The 22,960-nt window shown below is 41.7% G+C and overlaps 1 protein-coding gene across 4 annotated transcripts in view; it reads left to right on the plus strand.

Moving 5' to 3' along the window:
* The window catches only part of sptan1 (spectrin alpha, non-erythrocytic 1), a 158,017-nt gene extending 153,420 nt beyond the window's left edge, over positions 1-4,597 (plus strand). For all 4 annotated transcript variants that reach the window (XM_061801913.1, XM_061801914.1, XM_061801915.1 and 1 more), the window contains 5 exons: positions 2,301-2,497; positions 3,019-3,072; positions 3,167-3,313; positions 4,058-4,205; positions 4,287-4,597. In XM_061801913.1, coding sequence (XP_061657897.1) covers positions 2,301-2,497; positions 3,019-3,072; positions 3,167-3,313; positions 4,058-4,205; positions 4,287-4,412 — 672 coding nt within the window. In that variant the 3' untranslated portion in view covers positions 4,413-4,597. The remainder of the gene's footprint in view (positions 1-2,300; positions 2,498-3,018; positions 3,073-3,166; positions 3,314-4,057; positions 4,206-4,286) is intronic.
* The last annotated feature ends 18,363 nt before the right edge of the window (positions 4,598-22,960 follow it).

Genomic DNA, 22,960 nt, shown 5'->3' on the forward strand with positions numbered 1-22,960 from the left:
AGGACACAAAGAACACAAACACTAATGTTTCAAAACGAGCCTGTTTGGAACATCTCCAAGGTCCATGTTATGCCCTCCCTGAGTGTTAGCTCCCCTCTCCAACACGTCAAATTCCGCCTGTGTGTATTCTGGGTCAAATGCTTCAACATTGTACATTATTTTTGGTTTATTTGCTGAATGGCAGGAGTACTAAAAACACAGATTATTGACTCGCTTTGTCTCTTAGCACACAACATACTGGCTCGTATTTACGGCGATGCGCGCGTGCACCCCCCCTGCCGCCAGTGATCATGAGAGGCTGGCTGCTTGAAAAGTAGATCTTGGGGTACAAACGTCTGGCCACGCCTGGTGTACATTCTCTACATCCAAACCAACTTCTCAGAAAAGCATCAAACAAATCTCCGCGGTCCATATAATGAGATTATTGTTCGTCGTCAGTGCCACCCCCCCTCTCCGACATGTCAAGTTCCACCTGTGTATTCTGGCTCAAACGTACAGGCTTGAAGATTGTATATTATGCTATTTTTGTTTTGTTTATAATTATTTTTCACAAAAATCGGCCACAAAATGCCAGATAGTGGATGTTCTCTGTTCGGTGAAACGTATCCATAAACAATGGGGTGTCAGAACAGCAAGCACTGCAGGCGTGGCAAACGCTGATAGGCTTGTCAGTTTTCCAGCCGGGCTCATTGGAGTGTGTGAGCGAGAGAGGAATTTCTGTAATACTTTTCCAATTTAGAGATGTTTCTTGGTGAAATCTGGGGATAACTCTGGCATTAAAAAAAAAAAAAACACTGAACACTCATCTACTAACTTTTGTGTTCTCCCATTCCTATTATTTTGGACAAAGTGTTCCATTCAGTACTTAGTTCATTAATGTCCTAAATGTGACACAGCTGCTGTGCCAGATGGCAATGCCCAGAGCAGTGGCCTGGCCACGCCCCTCACAGGAACCACCGCCGACTGCAGTGTCCAGACCATGCCCATGACAACAAAGACAAACTTATTTTTTTTTTTTTTGGGGGGGGGGGGTGAATTTTGTCTCATTTAAAATGTTGATGCCTGCAACCCTTTCCCTACAAAATAATGTTTGAGGAGAAATTGTGAAAAAGTGGTAAGGTTTTGAGGCATGCTATTTAAAAAGGAAAAAAAAATGTTTGGAGGATTCCACAACGGACTAGGCTTTTCGGTGACAGTGGAGTGTCATGATTGGGTATAGAAATAGGATCCCCAAAAGGCTTAATTGTTTTGCAAATCATTGTTCTGTTTTTGTTTTACACAACATCCCAACTTTATTGGACCTGGAGTTTGTAGTGTGTGCCAAGGTCAGAATCTCTCAACCTAACAACAGTTCAGGCTCCTTCTCTGCCAGACAGTTGATAAGCCATTTCTCTACAACCATCTTATTTAGTCGGGGATTAGACTGCCTTCATACGCTGCAGCTCCATCCTTGGTCACAACAACAGGTGGATATATCGTCAATCTTTTAATCTATGATTTATCTGGTTTCTCGTTTTACCTGTTTTTTTTCCCAGGTGACCGTACCAGACATAAATCCCGTGACGACTTAGTTTTTTGGTTCATTTTGAAACAATCGAGACGACCACAATGTTGATGCCTCAACGTTGATTTTGTTTTCAGACTAAATAAAGCTTGAAAAGTCAAGCATTCAAAGCAAAGCCAATTTAGCGCATTCATACACAAGGTAACTTAATGTGCTGTACATGATCAAAAGCATTTTAAAAATATAAGAAAATATAAAGCACCACAAATTTCCTCTTAAAAAAAATAAAAACAACATACAGTGTGCAGGATAGATTTAAAAATATAAATGCTCTAAAAAATATGACAAAGGTTTTTAAAGATTGTGATAAATTGGCATAACTTGAAATTTTTTGGCCATTTATTCGATTTGCTGTATTGTAGCAACTAAAAGCTGCTTCATCACATTTGCTTGGGACTCTGTGCTTCGTTATCTGATCTGTGTCAACAGATCTCTACTCCTGATAATATCCCTATCTACTATCAATATATTCCATTAGCGTGTATTTATATATTCATGACCTAAACTATTTAGTGATTTATAGACCAATCGCAGAAGTACTACAACTCTATTCTAAATCTGACTGACTGAGGCTTTAGAATTGAAGTACTATGTTCTGACCTCCTTGCTCTGGTCAGAACCCAAGCTCCAGCACTTTAAATGAGCTCCAGGTTTTGTTTTGTTTTTAGTATCAAATGTGTGGTGAATGTAAAACCCACACTGTTTGGCAGATTGTTGAATGTGTGCTTTTGTGTAGCGTAAACACCAGGAGATTCGAGCCATGCGCAGCCAGCTGAAGAAGATTGAAGACTTGGGTGCGGCTATGGAGGAAGCACTCATCTTGGACAACAAATACACTGAGCACAGTACAGTGGGCCTTGCCCAGCAATGGGACCAATTGGACCAGCTGGGAATGAGGATGCAGCATAACTTGGAGCAACAGATACAAGCAAGGTAAAATACTATCTGAATCTGTGCTTCAATAGTTAAATTATTCAGGAAATATTTCAGGCACTTTCTTACTGGAGCAGGTTATGGACCACACTGCTCTCCCTGTGCTTAAATCAAACACTCTGGCTTCCTCCCACAATCCATAAACATGCTTTATACAGTCATTGAAGAGTCGAAATTTTCCATAGGTGTGAATGTGTGTAAATTGTCTATATGCGCCCAGCGATTTGCTGGCAACCAGCCTAGGGTGTACCCCTTTTCTCATCCGAAGTCCACATGGATTGGGTCCCACCCACCCGCTACACTAGTGAGGATGACTGTAAAGAAAATAAATGGATGGAATGTTGCCAAGTTCTGCTTTTGGGGATGCATTTAGAAAATTTCAAAACCCTCTAGCGACAGTTTTTCAAAACACTTCAATGCCATCTTTTAATATGATGAGTGGGGAAAAAGCACTTTGATGGCTCAAGGAACTCCTGTTTCAGAACAACTGCTGTAACTTACGTTTTTCTTTATACTTTCAGGAACACTACTGGAGTGACAGAGGAGGCTCTGAAGGAGTTCAGCATGATGTTCAAGTATGTAGGTTTGAACTGACTTATGTTTTTTTTTTTGAATACCCCATCTAACGACACACATTCTCATATATACTTTTTTTTTTTTTTTGTCAAGACATTTTGACAGGGAAAAGTCTGGACGTCTCAACCACCAGGAGTTCAAGTCATGCCTGCGTTCGCTAGGTTACGACCTACCCATGGTAGAAGAGGGTGAACCTGATCCTGAATTTGAGACCATACTTGACACTGTGGATCCAAACAGGTTTGTCACTGGTGGAGTATTTACATCCATGTCAAGTAACCAGTTTCCAAAACATCTGATTTCTCAAATGTTTAGTCGTAGACTGTCATACTTTACCAAATATTATATGTTGAGATAGAAGGGACAGCTTGACAATGAAAAATAATTGTAAATCTCAATGAATTGTCAATATTAAAAGAAAAGTAATACTAATGGAATATATATATATATATATATATATATATATATATATACACACACACACACACACACACACATAGACAGCAACCACTGTATATTTTTTTTTTTCTCCCATACACTAACAGTACCTAACCATACACAGCCGATATATACCATATGTACCGGTACATTGTGAAATTTGATATTCACACAAAATGACTTTGTCAATGTTTATTTACATACCTTGTTTCCAAACAGTGACTTTAACACGGCAGTAAAACAGCTCAAACATTACAGAAAAGTTTTTATTCCCCCTCCTCGTATTGACTGAAACCACTAAAGTCACTGCCTTCGATATCATAGTTGAAGAGCCTCAGAAAGTCTGTCTCACACCCTTTCAGTCACTCACAGTGAGTTTAACACGACAACCTGCCTTAAACATTAGCACATTTCCTGATATAATAAAATAAATTTGCAGTGAATTGAATCTGCAATAAATTAACTGATATATAATGAGGGATTACTGTCCTGTAGTTACATTTGCGTTAACATTTACATTTAACTCTGAGGAATCTATCATTGCAGAGATGGCAATGTGTCGCTACAAGAGTACATGGCCTTCATGATCAGCCGTGAGACAGAAAATGTTAAATCCAGCGAAGAGATTGAGAGCGCCTTCCGAGCTCTGAGTGCTGAGAACAAACCGTATGTTACGAAAGAGGAACTCTACCAGGTTAGATGTTCATTGTTCATTTGGCAGTCTTTTACTGTGTAAACTGCTCAAAGCGCTAATTTGTTTATTACATCTTTTCAGAACCTGACCAAGGAGCAGGCAGACTATTGCCTCTCGCATATGAAGCCCTACCTTGACAACAAGGGCCGAGAGCTGCCATCATCTTTCGACTTTGTGGAATTCACCCGCTCACTCTTTGTCAACTAATCCTTTATCCACCTTCCAACTATATACCATGAATGTCAAGGCAAATATATTGATGAAACTGCATGAGTGGCTAGGAATGATCAATAGGCACTGTTTGTGTGTATCACTCTATCCTTCATTCCCTCTTAATTCTAACTGCTTATGTCTTTGCATTTCAGTTTGATTAAACGGCTTGTTTTGTCAGACCCTAAGATTGCTATTAATGCAACAGCTTTAATGCAATATACTTCAATAAATGCTGGTTACAACTGGAAAACAGTTTTTGTATATATATTAACTCTGAAATGATCAGAAAATGTTTTTTTTTTTTTTTTTTTTTTTTTTGCTTTATTTCAACAGACATTCCTTATTGTCCACACTCCACAGTCAATGCCGTAAATATTGGGACATTGACAATTCTTATCTTTGGCTAAACACCGCTACAATGGATTTCAAATTAAACTTAACAGGATTTGCTTTAACAACATCCAAATTTGGTGACTGGTTGTAGGAATTACAACTATCTGTTCTATATTCTCTTGACTCAGATATGATTTTAAGTGATATCCCATTTTAATCCAGATGTTTAAATGGTGTTGCTCTATGCTTTTCAGAAGTAACACCAACCTTTATGGGAAGGCTTTCAAGAAGGGTTAGGAGTGAGATGATAATTTTTTCCCCATTCTTCTAGGAGCACATTTGTCAGGTCACACTGACGTTTGATGATAAAGCCTGGCTGTCCAAAATCTAAATTATCCCAAAATGTTCTCGAACATTCAGGGCAGGACTCTGTGCAAGCCAGTCAAGTTCATCCGTACCATAGTCTCTCATCCATGACTTTATGGACCTTGCTGTATGCACTAGTGCACAGACATGTTGGAACAGGCAATCGTAATCCCAAAACTGTTTTGACTATCCTCAATCTGTCCTCAATCTCTAAATATAATCCCTTTCATTGGAATTTAGGGGGAACAGGTTGGAGATGGCCCATCCTCGTTCAACTTGACCATCCATCCATTCATTTTCTACCGCTTCTCAGGGTTGGTTTGCGGGGGAAGTAGCTTCAGCAGGGATACCCAGACTTCCCTTTCCCCAGCTACTTCTTCCAGCTCTTCCGGAGGGATCCCGAGGCATTCCCAGGCCAGCCTAGAGACATAGTCTCTCCAGTGTGTCCTGGGTCGTCCCTGGGGTGTCTCTTTCCAGTGGGACATGCCCGGGACACCTCACCTGGGAGGTGTCCGGGAGGCATCAGGATCAGATGCCCCAGCCACCTCATCTGGCTCATCTCAATGCAGAGGAGGAGCGGCTCGACACTGTGTGTCTCCCGGATGACCAAGCTTCTCACCTTATCTCTAAAGGAAAGCCCGGACGCCCTGCGGAGGAAGCTCATTTCGGCCGCTTGTATCCGGGATCTTGTTCTTTCAGTCACGACCCATAGCTCATGCCCATAGGTCAGCATAAGAATGTAGATTGACTGGTAAATTGAGAGCTTCGTCTTTCGACGTAGCTCCCTCTTTACCACAATGGACCAATACAAAGTTCACATCACTGCAGACACTGCACTAATAGGTCTGTTGATCTCCTGCTCCATTCTTTCCTCACTCATGAACAAGACCCCAAGATACTTGAACTCCTCCACTTATGGCAGGATCTCATCCACAACCTGGAGAGGGCATGCCCCCCTTTTCTGACTGGGGACCATGGTCTCAGATTTGGAGGTGCTGATTCTCATCTTAGCCGGTTTCATACTCTGCTGTGAACCGCTCCAGTTAGACATGGAGATCACGGCTTGATGAAGCCAACAGAACCACATCATCTACAAAGAGCAGAGATGCGATGCTGAGGCCACCAAACCGGAGACTCTATGCCTCGGCTGCACCTAGAAATTCTGTCCATAAAAGTTATGAGCAAAATTGGTAAAAAAAGGGCAGCATTTGCAGAGTCCAACTCTCACTGGAAATGAGACTGACTTATTGCCGGCAATGCGGAACAAACTCTGACACCAGTTGTACAGGAACCGACCAGCCCGTATAGGGGGGTTCGGTAGCCCATAGTCCCAAAGAACCCCCCCACAAGACTCCCCAAGGGACACGGTCGAAGGCCTTCTCCAAGTCCACAAAACATTTGTAGACTGGTTGGGCGAACTCCATGCACCCTCGAGGATCCTGCTGAGGGTTGTAGAGCTGGTCCACTGTTCCATGGCCAGGACGAAAACCACATTGCTCTTCCTGAATCAGAGATTGGACTTCCCAATGAACCCTCCTCTCCAGCACCCCTGGATAGACCTTACCAGGGAGGCTGAGGAGTGTGATTCCCCTATACAGTGGTACCTCGGTTTTCCAATGTCTTGGTTTTTGCACAAATCGTTTTTTGAACGAAAATTTCAACATTTTTTTTGCTTTGGTTTTCGTACAAAAATCGGTATTCGAACACCCTGACCAGCTGACCCACGACGATTTGTTATTGTGCTTTCAAACGCACCACCGAAAAAAAACGGAAAAGACGTAACGTGCGCGACCGCTTGGATTAGCGCGCAACCGGTTGACTCACACACTCCTCTGCTCGCGGACGTTTCCCAGTACTGTAGTGAGTTTTTTTTTTCCCCTTGAATTGAGCAACATTAACCCCTGATCATGGCTCCAAAGAAGGCAAGTGGTGCGTAAAACTGTCGACTTCAAGAAGGATTTGATAGCCGAGCACAAATCTGGTCTGCGTGTTTCTGAGCTATCGAAGACTTATGGCATGGCGAAAAAGACAATCAGCATCATTCTGAAACAAGGATGCCCTCAAAGCAAGTGATGTTGGTAAAGGAGCAACCATGTTGATCAAGCAGAGGCCACAGAACTTGGAGGAAGTCGAAAAGTTGTTTCTTATTTTCGTGAACAAGCAGCAGTTAGCTGGGGATAGTGTTGGCGAGGAAGGGAGATGTCGTCTAAGGCTGAAGGCAGGAACGATGTCTCAAGTGCCAATATTAAAGCTATCTGCACAAAATGGAATGATATCTTTAATTTTAGAATAGAACTTCATCACCCGAATAAAGCTGAATGGTGCAGACCACTGCAAAATTTTAATGATGTTATGAGCCACTTCAGAAAAGTGCTTAAAAGACAGCAGGAACAGATTCGTTCTTTGTGAAAAAGGGCCGAGTCACCACCATTGAAGACATCTGAAACTTGTTTTACATTGCTTTTACTTTTGTTCCATTAACCCTACCTCTCGTTGCAAGTTAACTTTTTACGTTCCGTACTTTCTGTGCAAATAAAAAACAATGTCCCCCCCCCCCATTATTGCTTGTTTAAAGTTATTCTGCACTTCCGTTGATAAAAAATAGGTTTACGTGGCTGGGGGCCGAGTCGCTACAGATACGGCAATGAACTCCCAGCCTAGCATACTCTACGAGGCTAAAGTACACATTTTAAGCAGAAAATAAATATATTTCTTAAATGATTTAATTATATAAAGTATTTAAACTATACATGTCTTTCTACTATGCAGTTTATTACCAGGAAAAGCTAAAAAAAATCACTTAAAACTATTCTTAAGGCTTGGAACGCATTATTTCATTTTCCATTCATTGTAATGGGAAAACGTACTTCAGTTTTCGAATGTTTTGGTTTTTAAACAGCCTTCATTTAAATATCCTTCCATCCATCCGTTTTCGCAGGGCACATAGAGACAAACAGCTGCAGTCACAATCACACCTAGGGGCAATTTAGAGTTTCCAATTAATGTTGCATGTTTCGGAATGTGGGAGGGACGTGGGAGGAGTGCCCAGAGGAAACCCACACAGCACATGCAAACTCCACACAGGCGGGTCTGGGATTGAACCTCGGACCTCAAAACTGTGAGGCAACGCTTCACCAGCTGATCCACCGTGCCGCCCATATAAATATGATTTGCATATTTTAATTGAGGTGTGGTCAGGGGTAGAGGTTGGCTACACCAATGTGTGCTCATTCCCATGTTGATTGGAATGTATAAAGGAAATCTGCTTGGCTTCATGCAACATATCTTGACATTTTTGTGTCTACATTGTTTTCTGGACTTGAGTGTACGCAATGTTTCAGTAGTAGTCATCTCTGGAGAGGATCCAGGTGTGGAAAAACCTGTTGCATCATTCCCCAAAAGAGTCATGACTGTATTAGATAAGGATGCTTTTACTCAATACTGGGTAAAGAGTCTGACGACTCATGGATGTGTGATATTTCAGTTTTTCTTTTTTTAATCAGCAAAAACTTCAGTAATTGTTTTTTTCCCCTGTCAATATGGGGGTCTGTGTGTACATTAATGTGGGAAATATTAAAAATGATTGAGCAAATGGCTTCAATAGAACAGTGTGAAAAATCTAAGGGGGTCATAGCCATCCAAAAACATGCCCGCACACAATCAAAAAGGACAGCACCTATTTGACAATATGGGGAGATTGCAAAGGACTGAGATTCCTGGTAGAGAAAAGGCAACCTGTGGGAGCAATCCACCTCAGGAAGTGCCACCACAGACATCAACCAGGGTAGACCTGGGGGAAGGACTGGGAACAGCGCGCAGAGACCCCTTGCCACTTTAGAAAAAGACGATCAAAGATGGGAAAAGGGTAAAAATGAATAAAATATATGAGTGAAATATGTAAAATGAGATTATAGCTACATGAACAAGCAAATACCTGGGTAAATAAGTACAAAAGAGCAAAGCTTTCAAGAACTGCATGACATTAAATTTCAATTTTTTGTCCTGAGGTACTTATCCATACTTGGAAAGACAACTCGATCTGTGAGATAAGAATTGAACCAATCAGTAGCTGATTGGGTTTCTGGGTGAACCAGAGAAATAAAATTCAATAATACAAATTATACAGTATACCTAATTTATCATCCATCCATTTTCTTAGCCGATTATCCTCACAAGGGTTGTGGGGAGTGCTGGAGCCTATCCCAGCTGTCAATGGACAGGAGGCAGGGTACACCCTAAACTGGTTGCCAGCCAATCGCAGGGCACATAGAGACAGACAACAGTCGCTCTCACAATCTCCCCGAGGGGCCATTCAGCAAATAGTTTTGCCCTACTTAATTGATATGGGCCAAATTCTTCAGTGTGCCTATTTCAGAAAAACGTGCGCATCTCAGCCTGTGCGCATTCTCCCTTCCACTCAAATCTCTCATTTACGCACCCTGGGTGAACCAACCCTGAAATGTGTACTGTCTGACCCAGGCAGCACACGTTTTCCATGGACTAAATCACCTTTTCTCTTCCGCACTCCAGAGGCTGTTGTAAGTCCAATGGCCCCTGAAGAGGAAACATCTCGTTGAAATACCGGTATGTTTTGATACAATTCACAGCCCACTGACACCCCGCAACGGCTGACTCTTGCTCACGGTTGGGGACGTTCCATGGGCCTCGTTTACAAAGACTTGCATGGATTTATTACAGAAATAGGTACGCTCAAATCCAGAAAAGTCAATCAGCAAACAAATAGCCACATGTAAGAATCTGTGTATGCTAATGACGTAGAATAAAAACTGGACTGCGGACAGGCCCCTTTCACGTGGTAATTTGGCTTGAACTTCCGGTCATGGCAAAACATTGTTTTGGGTCCTATTTCACATGAAGTTGACATCCTTACAATTGTATACAGTGAAACATATCGAATTTAATTTAATACGTTGGGTTTATCTTTTTGGGTGTCAATATTATTAATTCTTGTTGCACTGTTGATTGTCAAAACCGTTCAGGCGGTCGCAAAGAAGTAAGTTTTCACTGGTAAGTGTGTTTCAGTTCAACCTTCATAATTAATTAGAATTATGAATGTGGAAAATATGTCATGACAGTGCAGATTGTGTTTGGAGTATTAGAACAAGGTATACAAGAGGCTTCTATCACTGATAATATATTTCCGTATCACAGGCGTATATTAGAGCTTAATCACAATTATTTTGTATCAGTCACTGATATTTCACCATCACGGGCATATATTACAGCCTGATCACAATTCCTGTATATCACAGTCACTGAGAATCACAGTTTATCACAATTATTATGTATTCTTCTTTTTCCTTTCGGCTTATCCCGTGAGGGGTTGCCACAGAATGTCATCTTATATAAATAAATAAAAAAAAAATATATATATATGTATATATACTCACTCTCTCGCCTCTGAACATGTCAAAATCGTTGAAGTCTACTCTCTCAAACCTTGTCTCCAAAACATCCAACTTTGGCTGTCCCTCTAATGAGCTTATTTCTAATCCTATCCAACCTGCTCACTCCGAGCTAGAACATCAACATTTTCATTTCTGCTAACTCCAGTTCTGCTTCCTGCTGTTTCTTCAGTGCCACCGTCTCTAATCCAAACATCATGACCGGCCTCACCACTGTTTTATAAATTTTGCCCTTCATTCGAGCAAAGACTCTTCTGTCACATAACACACCAGACACCTTCCGCCAGCTGTTCTAACCTGCTTGGACCCGTTTCTTCACTTCCTTAACACACTCACCATTGCTCTGTATTGTTTACGCTAAATATTTGAACTCATCCACCCGTGCGATCTCTTCTCCCTGTAGCCTCACTCTTCCCCCTCCACCCGTCTCATTGTTGTTTTTGTTCTTGCTATCTCCTGCTGGGCGGCTGCCACGTTATCTAGAGCAGAGCATTTCTTTACTGGAAGCAGATGTATGATAATTATATTGACAATTATTCCTACATTTCCCCCCGTTTATCCTACATTTGCTCCCACGTTTTCTAGAGCAGACCAAAACATTCTTCATTGCAGGCAGGAACAGTAACTGAATTGGAACAGAGCAAAGCATTTCTTCGTTGCAGGCAAAAACAGTAACTGAATTGGAGCAGAGCAAAGCATTTCTTCATTGTAGGCAAAAGAAGTTACTTAATTATATTTACAATTATTTCTACATTATCCTCCCGTTTATCGTACATTTGCTCAAATCCTCACATCACTTTTTGGCTTTATTCTACATAGTCACACTATGGAAATGAGGAAAATATAGGACTAATTACTTGTAATCTTCTGGATCAGAGAACAGGTCTGGAAGAGAAGTCATAACGTCATCATCGTGGTCAACAATAGTTGGTTAAGTGATGCCTTTATGCAGGGAATACAACAACATCTAAACAATGCAAGAATAGCTGCAAACAGCTATAGAAACTAGGACAGAGAAGACCAATTTTTTAGATTTGCCTAATTTTTTTTTCCCCACCACTCAGACCAGGCTGATGTGTTTACACCAGAGTGCTCCTTCATCTTGTGGTTCAGGGTGCAGAGGCCTTGAATGGCCCTTGTGAGTGACCCAGCAGGTGCTGTGATATTTGGAATAAACAACACTGGTCACCGAACACTGAGCAGTTACCACCCTTCTCAGCCAGGAGCATGTCGACCACTATGCGGTTCAGGAAAGTCATGAGTGAGGTTGCAGCTGGTTGTTCCCTTATGACAATAAAGCCTGCTTCCGTATAATTACCTAGTTTCTGTACATTATAATGTATGGAGTTGATTCTGTCAACGTTTTTATTTGGGGTTATCCATAAGATGGATTCTCATCCTGCAGCAATCTGGTGAGCCAACTTATACTCATCTGGTATGCCTTGTGGGATGCCAATTGCATCAATGTATGTCGGATCTCCATCTTTCCAAGAGGACCTTCACCTTTGGGAGAACCATGGGGAGGTCCAAAGATGGATGCAGCCAATTGTATATCCTCTGCTTTGGATGGAAACACAGTCACAGATAAGAGTAGTGATACCAGTGCACACGTTCCTCGTGCATTTATTAGTGTCATACAACTTTTGACCAACACACCACCACCACACATCGCTGCATGGGAGCAGTGAGGCAGTTTGCCGATGGATATCATGACGCCATGTTTTGTTGAGACTTCCCACCTTAACACCTGTCCCTGTAAAGCTAACACAGGAGAAATTAGCCAGTGCAACATTAGTAGAAAATATCAGTTTACATTTACTGCCTTAGTTGTTGGATAACCACTCTTCCATTTCTGACAGGTGGTGTTAGGAGTTGTTTTAGTCATTACCTCTAGGCTACACTGTCTTGGGATTTCTGCTGGAATGGCATGCTGTAGTGGCCTCGGGCCCATGCACGTGATGTAACTAACGTTTACCTTGTTAGCTGCATTCAACATTAACAACCAGTTGTTTCCTATTTGTAAAATAATAAAAAAATGTTCCTCATGCTTTTTCGGTAAAAATACTTCAACTCCCTCCATAGTATACATATGCGTTTGTATGGCATTTGGGTTCAAGGTAGCATTAAATTGGAAAATGGTGAGAAGAAAATGGGGGTTTCTTTTAGCGCAAGACCATAGATGGAATACCCAGCAATCAGAATCGGCCAAGGAATTAAAATAGTGCTTAACTGATTCATTGGAAGACACACATGGAGTCCTACCCTCATTCCGCAGTGACTGCTTCATATTTGAAATGAGGTTGCGCCTCTTTTTCTTGTGTGGTAGGCACAGTCGACTCAGTATAATTATTGCTTCTGTTATGTGTTTTTGTCAGCTTTACAGGTGCCCAAAGGTACTATATGAACAAAAATATCATTACAGCTGTCAACGTTGCAGCCCAACATGCTATCATATTATTTAGCTATTTTGAAGTCATGTCGACCAAGTCACCCCTAAGTGAGTCAGGTGTCTTTTAAATCTTCACCAGCCTTCAGGTATTTTCAGATCTGATAAATCTGCACCCACCGTATGCTGGGCTTTGCTCACCTTTCCCTTTGGGTGACTCAGCTGGGATGACCTTTTACAGTGTCCAAGGTGTATCCACGTGTTTCTTTCTGCTATTTTGGCCATGTCATTCAGCTTTTCCTGTCTATGCCAGTGTTTGGGTAAAATTGCACGTACAGTAGATGTTAATTCATAAACAGCCATAGGCTGAATAGATAAATTGCAATAATAAAGTTATTAAAGCACAGTAACTTGTTACAATTTTTTTCCCCAATCTAATGTGTAGTGCAGGGGTATCAAATTCGTTTCTCTCGCGGGCCCCGTTGTAGTTTGGGTTTCCCTCAGAGGGCCGTTTTGAGTGCAGGCAGCGTGGGATCGATTCCCGCTCAGTGATGGTGTCGATATCTCCACTGCGACTGTCTGGAGACCAGTTCGGAGTGTAGTCAGCCACTGCCCGAAGTTAGCTGGGATTGGTTCCAGCTCTCTCTCCGAATGAATGCCGAAGGGTTGCGTCAGGAAAGGCATCCGGCATAAAAAAAATCAAAAAGACTGTTACCGCTACACCACCATCACAATGGCACAAAAAATGGTGATGTCAATGCTGATAGATTTTCCCAATTTGTTTCCAGTCCTATCAATTTGATGCATGTGAAATTTCCTAGTGACACGCAATTAGAAAAAATGTTTTTTGCTTTTCAAAAGAAGTTAATGGATACGCAGAATCCTAAACTTTTTTTTTTTTTTTGCATTCGTTAGCAATTAATAGCACTGGTATTATCTGTGAATCCGTGCAAACAACACAATCTTTTGGATTATTTTTTGTATGTAGTTATCCAATTTTTTTATTTTTTTTTTTGGGGGGGGGGTTCTTCCTCATCTGTGGCCATGATTATTAAGTGTTTTGCATAAAGCTCCATAAAGTTCTCCTTCCTCTGTCAGAAAGGTGTCAACTTTCTTTTTCTTATTTTGTAGCACTCTTTCTGCGTGTCGTGCTTGGTTAACGTATTGTTATAGCCTGCCAGTCGGTTTGTCAACCCAATGTTTTTCAATCCATTGTTTTCTAGGATTATTTGAATTCGCATGAAGAGCATTTTTTAATTGCTCTTGATACACACTCCCTTGAGTGTGATCTTTAGGAATGCCACTGTTTGTTTTAAAACATGCAGTCATTCCAATTCTATATTTATATATATATATATATATTTTGCTCTTCCAATTGCAGAAAAGTTTGCTTTTGTCTAAATCTAACAGAAGTGCACTATATTAACCCTTGAACTCCCTGCTGGTGTGAGAAAGTACTTTGCTGTCACCCAAATTTGTTGTACTTCCACACCATTTAAGAGGTAAGATTTTCTCAAGTCTTCCGTTCCCTGGACGAATTATGTTACATCAACTTTATGAGATGTGATACCTTTCATGGCCGTTTTCACATCATCTTGAGTCCAGGTTTTTGTGTGTGTGTGTGTGTGTGTGTGTGTGTGTGTGTGTGTGTGTGTGTGTGTGTGTGTGTGTGTGTGTGTGTTTTATCATGCAGGTCACCTATATATATTTGTGTGTGTGTGTTGAGCTGGCCAGAAAAGCCATATTGTGTTATCCACAAATGTAGATGTTTTACTTTAGTAGGACATTGGCTTTCTACAAACTTCTAGTCCTTACACAATGATTTTTTTCCAGATGTTCTGTTTCAACGATTTTGCTATTTATCAACTATTTTTCTATTTGTTTTTCCCTTGTTGGAGTCAGTGGTTCACCGAGGGGGACTATACTGACTTCCCCCTGAACAGGGTGACAATTACGTTCTGTTTGAGGTAATTCTCAAGCTTCTAACAAGTGGGGGAGAATTCTTACCTCTGAATCCTCAAAGAGTTGTCTCTCAATTTCCTGTTCAAATGAGGTAGCGAACCTCCACTCACTTTTTTACACATACACACGTTTCATGGAGCTCACGTACAGGACACACATTGCCCTTTTCTCAGTTTTATAGACTAATTAGTCTACCCGATAGGGACTAGTATTCTCGAGGTTTGGTTCTGCCGCAGTCACCCAGACGCGCATTCAGTCATTCCTCATGAGTGTGGTAGTTTCATACCCACCAGAGATGTCTTTACTTCCTTCGGCTTCTCTTCATACCTCAGCCTCCAGACGCAAAGTCGAGGCCCAGTCCCGGAAAGGGTCTCAAGTGCTTTGGCCAAGTTCTTTGCCTGGATGTCGACTCAGCCCCTGGAAACCTCAGGTATCTTGAGATCTGGCTCGAAGGACCAAGTAATAGTCAGGTTTATCAATTAGACATTCATTAAACTGGACAAAAAGGAAGCAAAGACACCAGTTCAAGTCTCGCGAGGAGAGAGGAGAGGAAATGTCTCGTACAATTCACCACTGCACTCTCTGATTATCCTCTCCTCAGCACCTCTATTTATTTAGTTTTAAGACGCCCCTTATTTACATGGATGTTACAAAAAGGAGACGGCAAGCAAAACAGGTGGAAACAAAGTGTACTTGTTTGTTCATGTGTGTGGAGGATTCTTGAGTACATGTGTGGTCATCATTTCTTGAACAGGCAGCAGTTCTAACAGTTCTGATTAGATGTTTTTGTTCTCGCTATCTCCTGCTAGGAGGCTGCCACGTTATCGAGAGCAGAGCAAAGCATTTGTTTACTGGAAACAGATGTGTGATATTACATTGACAATTATTCCTACACTCCACCTGCTCCCTGCTTTCACTGCAGATCACAATATCATCTGCGAACATCATGGTCCAAGGGGATTCTAGTCTAACTTCATCTGTCAGCCTATCCATTACCACTGCAAAAAGGCCACCTTAAATTCTTTTGTCACACCTGAGGCACACTTGAACATTGTTCTGCTGCCATCATACATGTCCTGTGCTATTCTAACATATTTCTCTGCCACACCACACTTATGCATGCAGTACCACAGTCCTCTCTTGGTACTCTGTCATCGGCTTTCTCTAGATCCACAAAGACACAATGTAGCTCCTTCTGACCTTCTCTGTACTTTTCCACTAGCATCCTCAAGGCAAATAATGCATCTGTGGTACTCTTTCTAGGCATGAAACCATACTGTTGCTCGCAGATACTTACTTCTTTCCTGAGTCTAGCCTCCACGACTCTTTCCCATAACTTCATGTCTGACTCATCAACTTTATTCGTCTATAATTCCCACAACTAAGAACATCGCCTTTGTTCTTAAAAATGGAAACTAGTACACTTTTCCTCCATTCTTCAGACATCTTTTCGCCTGCTCGTATTCTGTTGAATAATTTCAAAAACTCCACAGCCATCTCTCCAAATTGCTTCCATACCTCCACCGGTATGTCATCAGGACCAACTGCTTTTCCATTTTTCATCCTTTGTAGTGCCATTCTAACTCCCCCCTTCCTGGTCCTTTACACTTGCCTCAACTACTCTTCCTTCTATTTCTTCATTCATCAACTTCTCGAAGTATTCTTACTATGTATTTAGCACAGTCGTGGCACCAGTCAACACATTTCCATCTTTATCCTTAATCACCCTTTACCTGCTGCACATCCTTCCCATCTCTATCCCTCTGTCTGGCCAACCTGTACAGATCCTTTTCTCCTTCTTTCGTGTCCAACCTGGTGTACATGTCATCATATGCCTCTTGTTTAGCCTTTGCCCCCTCTACCTTTGTCCAACGTCGCATCTCAATGTACTCCTTTCGTCTCTCCTCAGTCCTCGCATGTCCCACTTCTTCGCTAATCTCTTTCCTTGTATGACTTCCTGTATTTTAGGTTCCACCACCAAGTCTTCTCCCCTTTCCTACCAGAAGACACACCTAGTCCTCTCCTGGCTGTCTCTCTGATTATCTTGGCTGTTGTAGTCCAGTCTTCCAGGAGCTTCTGCTGTCCTTCGAGAGCCTTTCTCACCTCTTTCCGAAATGCCACACAACATTTTTCCTTTCTCAGCTTCCACCTTTCTCTGCTCTACCTTTGTCTTCTTAATCTTCCTACCCACCACCAGAGTCATCCTACACACCACCATCCTATGCTGTCGAGCTCCACTCTTCCCTAACACTACTTTACAGTCAGTAACTTCCTTCAGATTAAATCATCTGCACAAAATATAATCCACCTGCGTGCTTCTACCTCCGGTCTTGTAGGTCACTATATGTTCCTGCCTCTTCTGGAAAAAGATCATTACAGCCATCTTCATCCTTTTTGCAAAGTCCACCACCATCTGTCCCTCAAAGTTCCTGTCCTGGATGCCGTACTTACCCATCAATTCTTCATGGATGCTCAGAACGACTTCATCTAGTTCCTTCCAGATTTTCTCTTTCAACTCCGTCACATCCTACCTGTGGGGCATAGCCGCTAACCACATTATACATAACACCTTCAATTTCAAATTTTAGTCTCATTACTCAATGTGATACTCTTTTCAGCTCCAAGGCATTCTTAGCTAACTCTTCCTTTGAAATAACCCCTACTCCATTTCTTTTCCAATCTACTCCGTGGTAGAATAATTTTAACCCTGTTCCTAAACTTCTAGCCTTACTACCTTTCCACCTGCTCTCTTGGATGCAGAATACATAAACCTTTCTCCTCATCATCATGTCAACGAACTCCTGAGCTTTTCCTGTATAGACCCGACATTCAAAGTCCTTACACTCAGTTGTAGGCTCTGTGAATTCCCCTTTTTCTGACGACGATGAATCCGGTTTCGTCCTCTTCTTTGTCTTCGACCCACACTAGCTGAATTTCCCTCGACACCCTGCAGGTTAGCAGTGCCAGGGGCGGGCGTAGTTAACCCGGACCACCACCAATCCGGTATGGGATTCTTTAGACGAATGCTGATATTTGTTTGGCACAGTTTTTACGGCGGATGCTCTTCCTGACGCAACCCTCTGTATTTATCCGGGGCTTGGGACCGGCCTACAGATTGCACTGATTTGTGCCCCCATAGGGCTGTATTTATGTATCACAGGTTGCTCAATTGGCAAAAAAATCAGTCAAACATTTACACAGATACGGTGTATGCACACATGACAGTTCATGTTGCATTAAAAGAATGGCAGCGAAACGATTTCCAAACAGCAACCGGTGCACCCATTGAACATCATGACAACGTTCTCGAATTGTGAGATGCTTTAATGCTCCCGACAACGGTGCCAGTCCTTAAATGCAAAGGTCACTCTCGAATAGGGATTGCAAACAGTTACAATTAATCGGTTATAACCGGTTTTCGATTGTTTAAAACCGAAACCGTAATCGGACTTTCGAAATCGGTTAAAATTTACAATAATTTCTTCCGGTTCCGGTATTCCACATTGCGCTATTTTTTTCTATAGAATTTCCACTTTTTTCAAGAATGTTAACATTAAAACATTTTTACAAAAAAAAAGAACAAAAATTTAACTTACACGAGTACGTTGTTGAAAGCCACATTCAACAAGCTTGTTTGTCAATATTGTATACAAACTACCCCATTACCACGGAGTAAATTAACGATCGATGGTGTAGCGCCGGAGAAAAGGAGTCGGAGGCAGAGTGTCGGACACAGGAACAAAACTTGTTTTATTGGCAGACATCAAAACACTACTCACATAACGGTGGGAACTCTGTTGACTCGTCACTCCGGAAGAGCAACAACAAAAACAGTCCGTGCGGAACCCCGGACCCCAACTCGAGGTCCCGCGGGTGAATTATGTAAACACCACAATGGTACCAATTTTAAAACCGGTTAATCGTTTTTTTTGCTACAGGTGTTCGGTTAAAACCGATTATGAAAGTAAGCGTTTTTTTTTTTTTTGCGATCCCTACTCTCGAACTAATGATTTTGTATCAGCGGGAAACGAATCAGCAGAAAAAAAGGTTGCGGGGTACTGACCAACACTCCAACTAACTGTGAGTCTGAATGTGGCAATCAACAAGAGGTGACAGTAAGTTGTGGTAGGAAAAAGCAAGTCCAGAAGAAAAGTGTGTGGAAGTCGAAAGGCGGTGTCAAAGATAAGGATGGCATATGGTCAAAAGAGGGTAAGTGCATTCCATCCTAGAAACAATTGAAAAATCTAATTTCTGAAGCACATGGAACATGCCATGGAGGTGCGGATGAAACACTGAGACGACTCCACATTTGGTGGCCTCCTTTCATGAGACAAATTGTTGTAGGTGAACTGCAGAACTGCAGCGTTTGCAGTAGGTGTAACAGTATGCCTACAACGAAATCACCACAGGGAATCCACGATCCGGACGTGGACACCCCCTTCAGGTGATTTCAATAGGATTTCACTGACATTATTAAAACAGTTTCAGGTTACCGCTTCAGGTTATTTGCTAGTCATAGGAGTTTCCTTTTTGGAATGGCCAGAACCATATCCCTGCAAATCTGAAACACCAAGCATTGTGTTAAAACATTTGGTTAATCATTACATTCACAACCAGACTTTCCACTCGAAATGAATACTTGTGAATCTGTGTGGTTAAAAGTAATTAAATGTAAATAGTCTGAACCTAGGTGTACAGGTCCCTTTCAGGTCACGGAGCAGACGATCACAGCAGTATGTCATGCAGGAAAGGGGGACACGTGATACCACATCTCGTCTACACGATCCACCTCAGGCCCAGCTATCCCTCCACCTGACGACAACCAAAAAACCACATCTTCTCCAGTGCTGGCTGGTACCCGCGGATGACATCATTCGACTCATCCCAGAGGAAAAGGCCCCATGCCCGATTGGGAAACCAGGACAACGTTGGCCCTGGCGATAGCGTCTACCGTGTGTTTCCTGACCACGGTCAGGTGACTGTAACAGGAAAGGATTACATTATTTTTGCAAAATTGGCACGGGCAATGAATGAAAAGAGCCCCAAGTTTCCCAGTCAGATCGTGATCTTTGGAGAAAATAACAATTTCGCCCTCAAAATGAATGGGAAAAATGCACAGAAAATATGTGGATGAACACAGGACGTTGTTATCAGAGCAAGAGAGCTTTTTTTTTATTGTTGAGCTTGTTGTGTCAGACGCCTGTCATCCATTTCACAGCTTCAAATCTTCTCGTCAGCTCACTCCATGCTAACATTGATCTGGAATTTCCAAAAAGGACTGAACTTCGCAGTCACAAGTTAGTCAAATTGAAAAACCACACAAAAAAAGCAGTTGTAGTTTTAAAATAATCAACCAGAGACTAACGCTTGCATCATGTCAACTGTCTGAGAACATCGCAAGGGCCATAAAGCCATACAATGAAGGGGAGTTTATTTTTAAAAAAATACCTTAAGTGATGCCACTGAAATCATGTGTCCTGAAATCAGCAATTTTAAACAAATGGTATCATACCTTCAACTGCCTCAGCACACTGTTGAACAGAGAATATTGGACATTAGCATGGCTACCGATTCACAGTTACACTCAGAACCTCCAATCGTGAGGATTTTAAAGTTGCATTAAATCAGAGTTGTGATGAACAAGACGACTCGATTGAACTGTTAGTTTATGTGAGAAGGAGCACACTTTTTTTTTTAATTACTGGTGTAGGTAATCTTTGTACTCTGTAGGAGTTGGTTTTTCTCATCATGTTGGTGACATTTACAATAAATCTGTCTGAGCAATGGTATGTGTGTGATGAGGGAATGATGTTCATGTGCATGATGTGGCTCCCTGCCATAACACAGTAAAAAATGTGACTCTTGATCTCTTGACTGGTTGGCCACCCCTGATTCTCCTGACAGCATATCTGGATCTCTGCCACAGTGATCGTTGGATTCTTCTTTACCTCTCTCATCAAGGCTGGGGTGATTAGGTGCCCCGATTGTTCACTTTGGACAGCCAGGTCTAGCAAGGGTTAGGTTTGTCGCAAACGTCTTCCATTTAAGGATTATGTAGGCCACTGCGCTCTTCGAAACCTTAAGTGCAGCAGTTTTTTTTCTCCAACCTTGGCCAAATTTGTGCTCTGTCACAATTCTGTCTCTGTGCTCTTCAGGTAGTTCCTTTGACCTCATGATTCTCATTTTCTCTGACATGCACTGTGAGCTGTTAAGGTGTTACATAGACAAGTGTGTGGCTTTCCTAATTAAGTTCAATCAGTACAATCAAACACTGCTGGGCTCCAATCTCCAATGAATGCATGTTTTGGGGATGTGGGAGGAAACCGGAGTGCCCGGAGAACATGCAAACTCTATACAGGGGGTCGGGATTGAACGCTGGACCTCAGAACTGTGAGGTCAATGCTTCACAGCTGCTCCACCGTGTCGCCCATTTGTGGCAGTGTGATGTTTTATTTTCTTTATTAATAAATTTCAAAAATTTCAATAATTTTTTTTGTCAGTATGTGGTAGGTGTAATTAAAGTGGGGAAAAAAAGAGGTCTACAATACATCAAAGTGACAAATTTAAGGGGTTCTGAATACTTTCTGTCCTGATGGCATGCCTCGTCTTTTTACATGGGAGAACTTGCACAACTTGTGGCTGACTAAATACTTTTTGTTGCCACCCTTTAGTTCTAAGATGATGATGACTATGTTGAAGTTTCAGATCTCTTTCAAAATACAGATTAGGGTGGTGTTAACATCAAAGAGAATTGAGTTTTTAAACTTGTTTTCCTTCAAGAGTAATTTTTCAACACAAAAATGATATAGCAATAGAAAATCATTATTGAAGATATTGTTAGTGATGTGAGAATTTGTGCATATACCAATAAACAGGAGGGAAATGTAACCATAATTGTACATAACATCGTTTTCTGCTATTAGATAATGTAGTGTGATCCTGCAGGGACTTCATTTATGTACACAAAAGTACATTGTGTACGATTCAAGGTTGTTTACCATGCTGAAGAGACCAGATGGTTCCTGTTCGTAGTGACAACCTTGAGAAGTGAAGATATGGGCACCTGCTGATGTACTCACTGAAGCTATGGGTCGCCTGCTGACGCACTCATGGCTGAAGACTCCTCCAAAAATTTTGAAATGTAGTGTGTGTTATCCCCACACCTTTTAGAAGCTTGTGTAACAGGGACACTCCCTAATTAAAGGAGAGGTGGTGAGCGCAGTGTTTTCAGAACTGTTCTGAGACTAACTGCATTCGCTCAAATTTGAAAAATGTACAGGTGTGTTCACTCATGCACGCAAATATAAAGTTATGGGTGTGGTCCACCAGTCATGCCCGCAAATATAAAGTTGTGGGTGTGTGTTCTGTTTGTAATTGAGTGTACCCCTTTAAGAGCGGAGGGGGGCAGAGTCAGGTAAACAAGGAAGTAGAAGTAGGCTGAACAACAGCTGGCAGTGTGCTTCTGTGTTAAAAAAAAAAAAAAAAAAAAAAAAGATGTAAGGCTGTAGTTCACTAGGCTGAATCAGTGGCAGCTTAGAGGGAACATTGGTCAAGACTACACAAAATAAGTGATGTCTTTCAATGTCTATGTATTTCTACTCGTAACAAATTTTACGCGAGATTTTTCGTGCTCGACGGCAGATTTGCGAGTGCAATAGCGTGCGGGCCCTTATTCGCCCATCAAATCACAGTGACGAACTGGTTGCACTCGTTCGTTCTCCTCGCAAGTAAAAATAACTTTGCTTAACTTCAAGTCTCTGTTTTTTAAGGTTTGTCAAAAGGGTCTGATTGCTTGACAGACCTGATAGAAAATGTATCTCCTATTGTAACATTATATTGCAAAACAAGTGATAATAGAAGTCATGTGTACTGAAAAAAAAAAACTGTTGTGCACACCACTAGCATCTATCATGTTTAACAACTGGTTGAAACAACACACAATGCATCTCTCCAAACTGTAATGCAGATGTGCTATCACCGTACTAATACCAGAAAGGATGAAAAAGCGTTAGGTTTTACAAAATTTATCATAAGAAGTAATGAATATTGATTTGGTTGAATTCAGGTTT

The sequence above is a fragment of the Syngnathoides biaculeatus genome, chromosome 17, assembly GCF_019802595.1.
Source record: "Syngnathoides biaculeatus isolate LvHL_M chromosome 17, ASM1980259v1, whole genome shotgun sequence".
NCBI classification, from domain to species: Eukaryota; Metazoa; Chordata; class Actinopteri; order Syngnathiformes; family Syngnathidae; genus Syngnathoides; species Syngnathoides biaculeatus.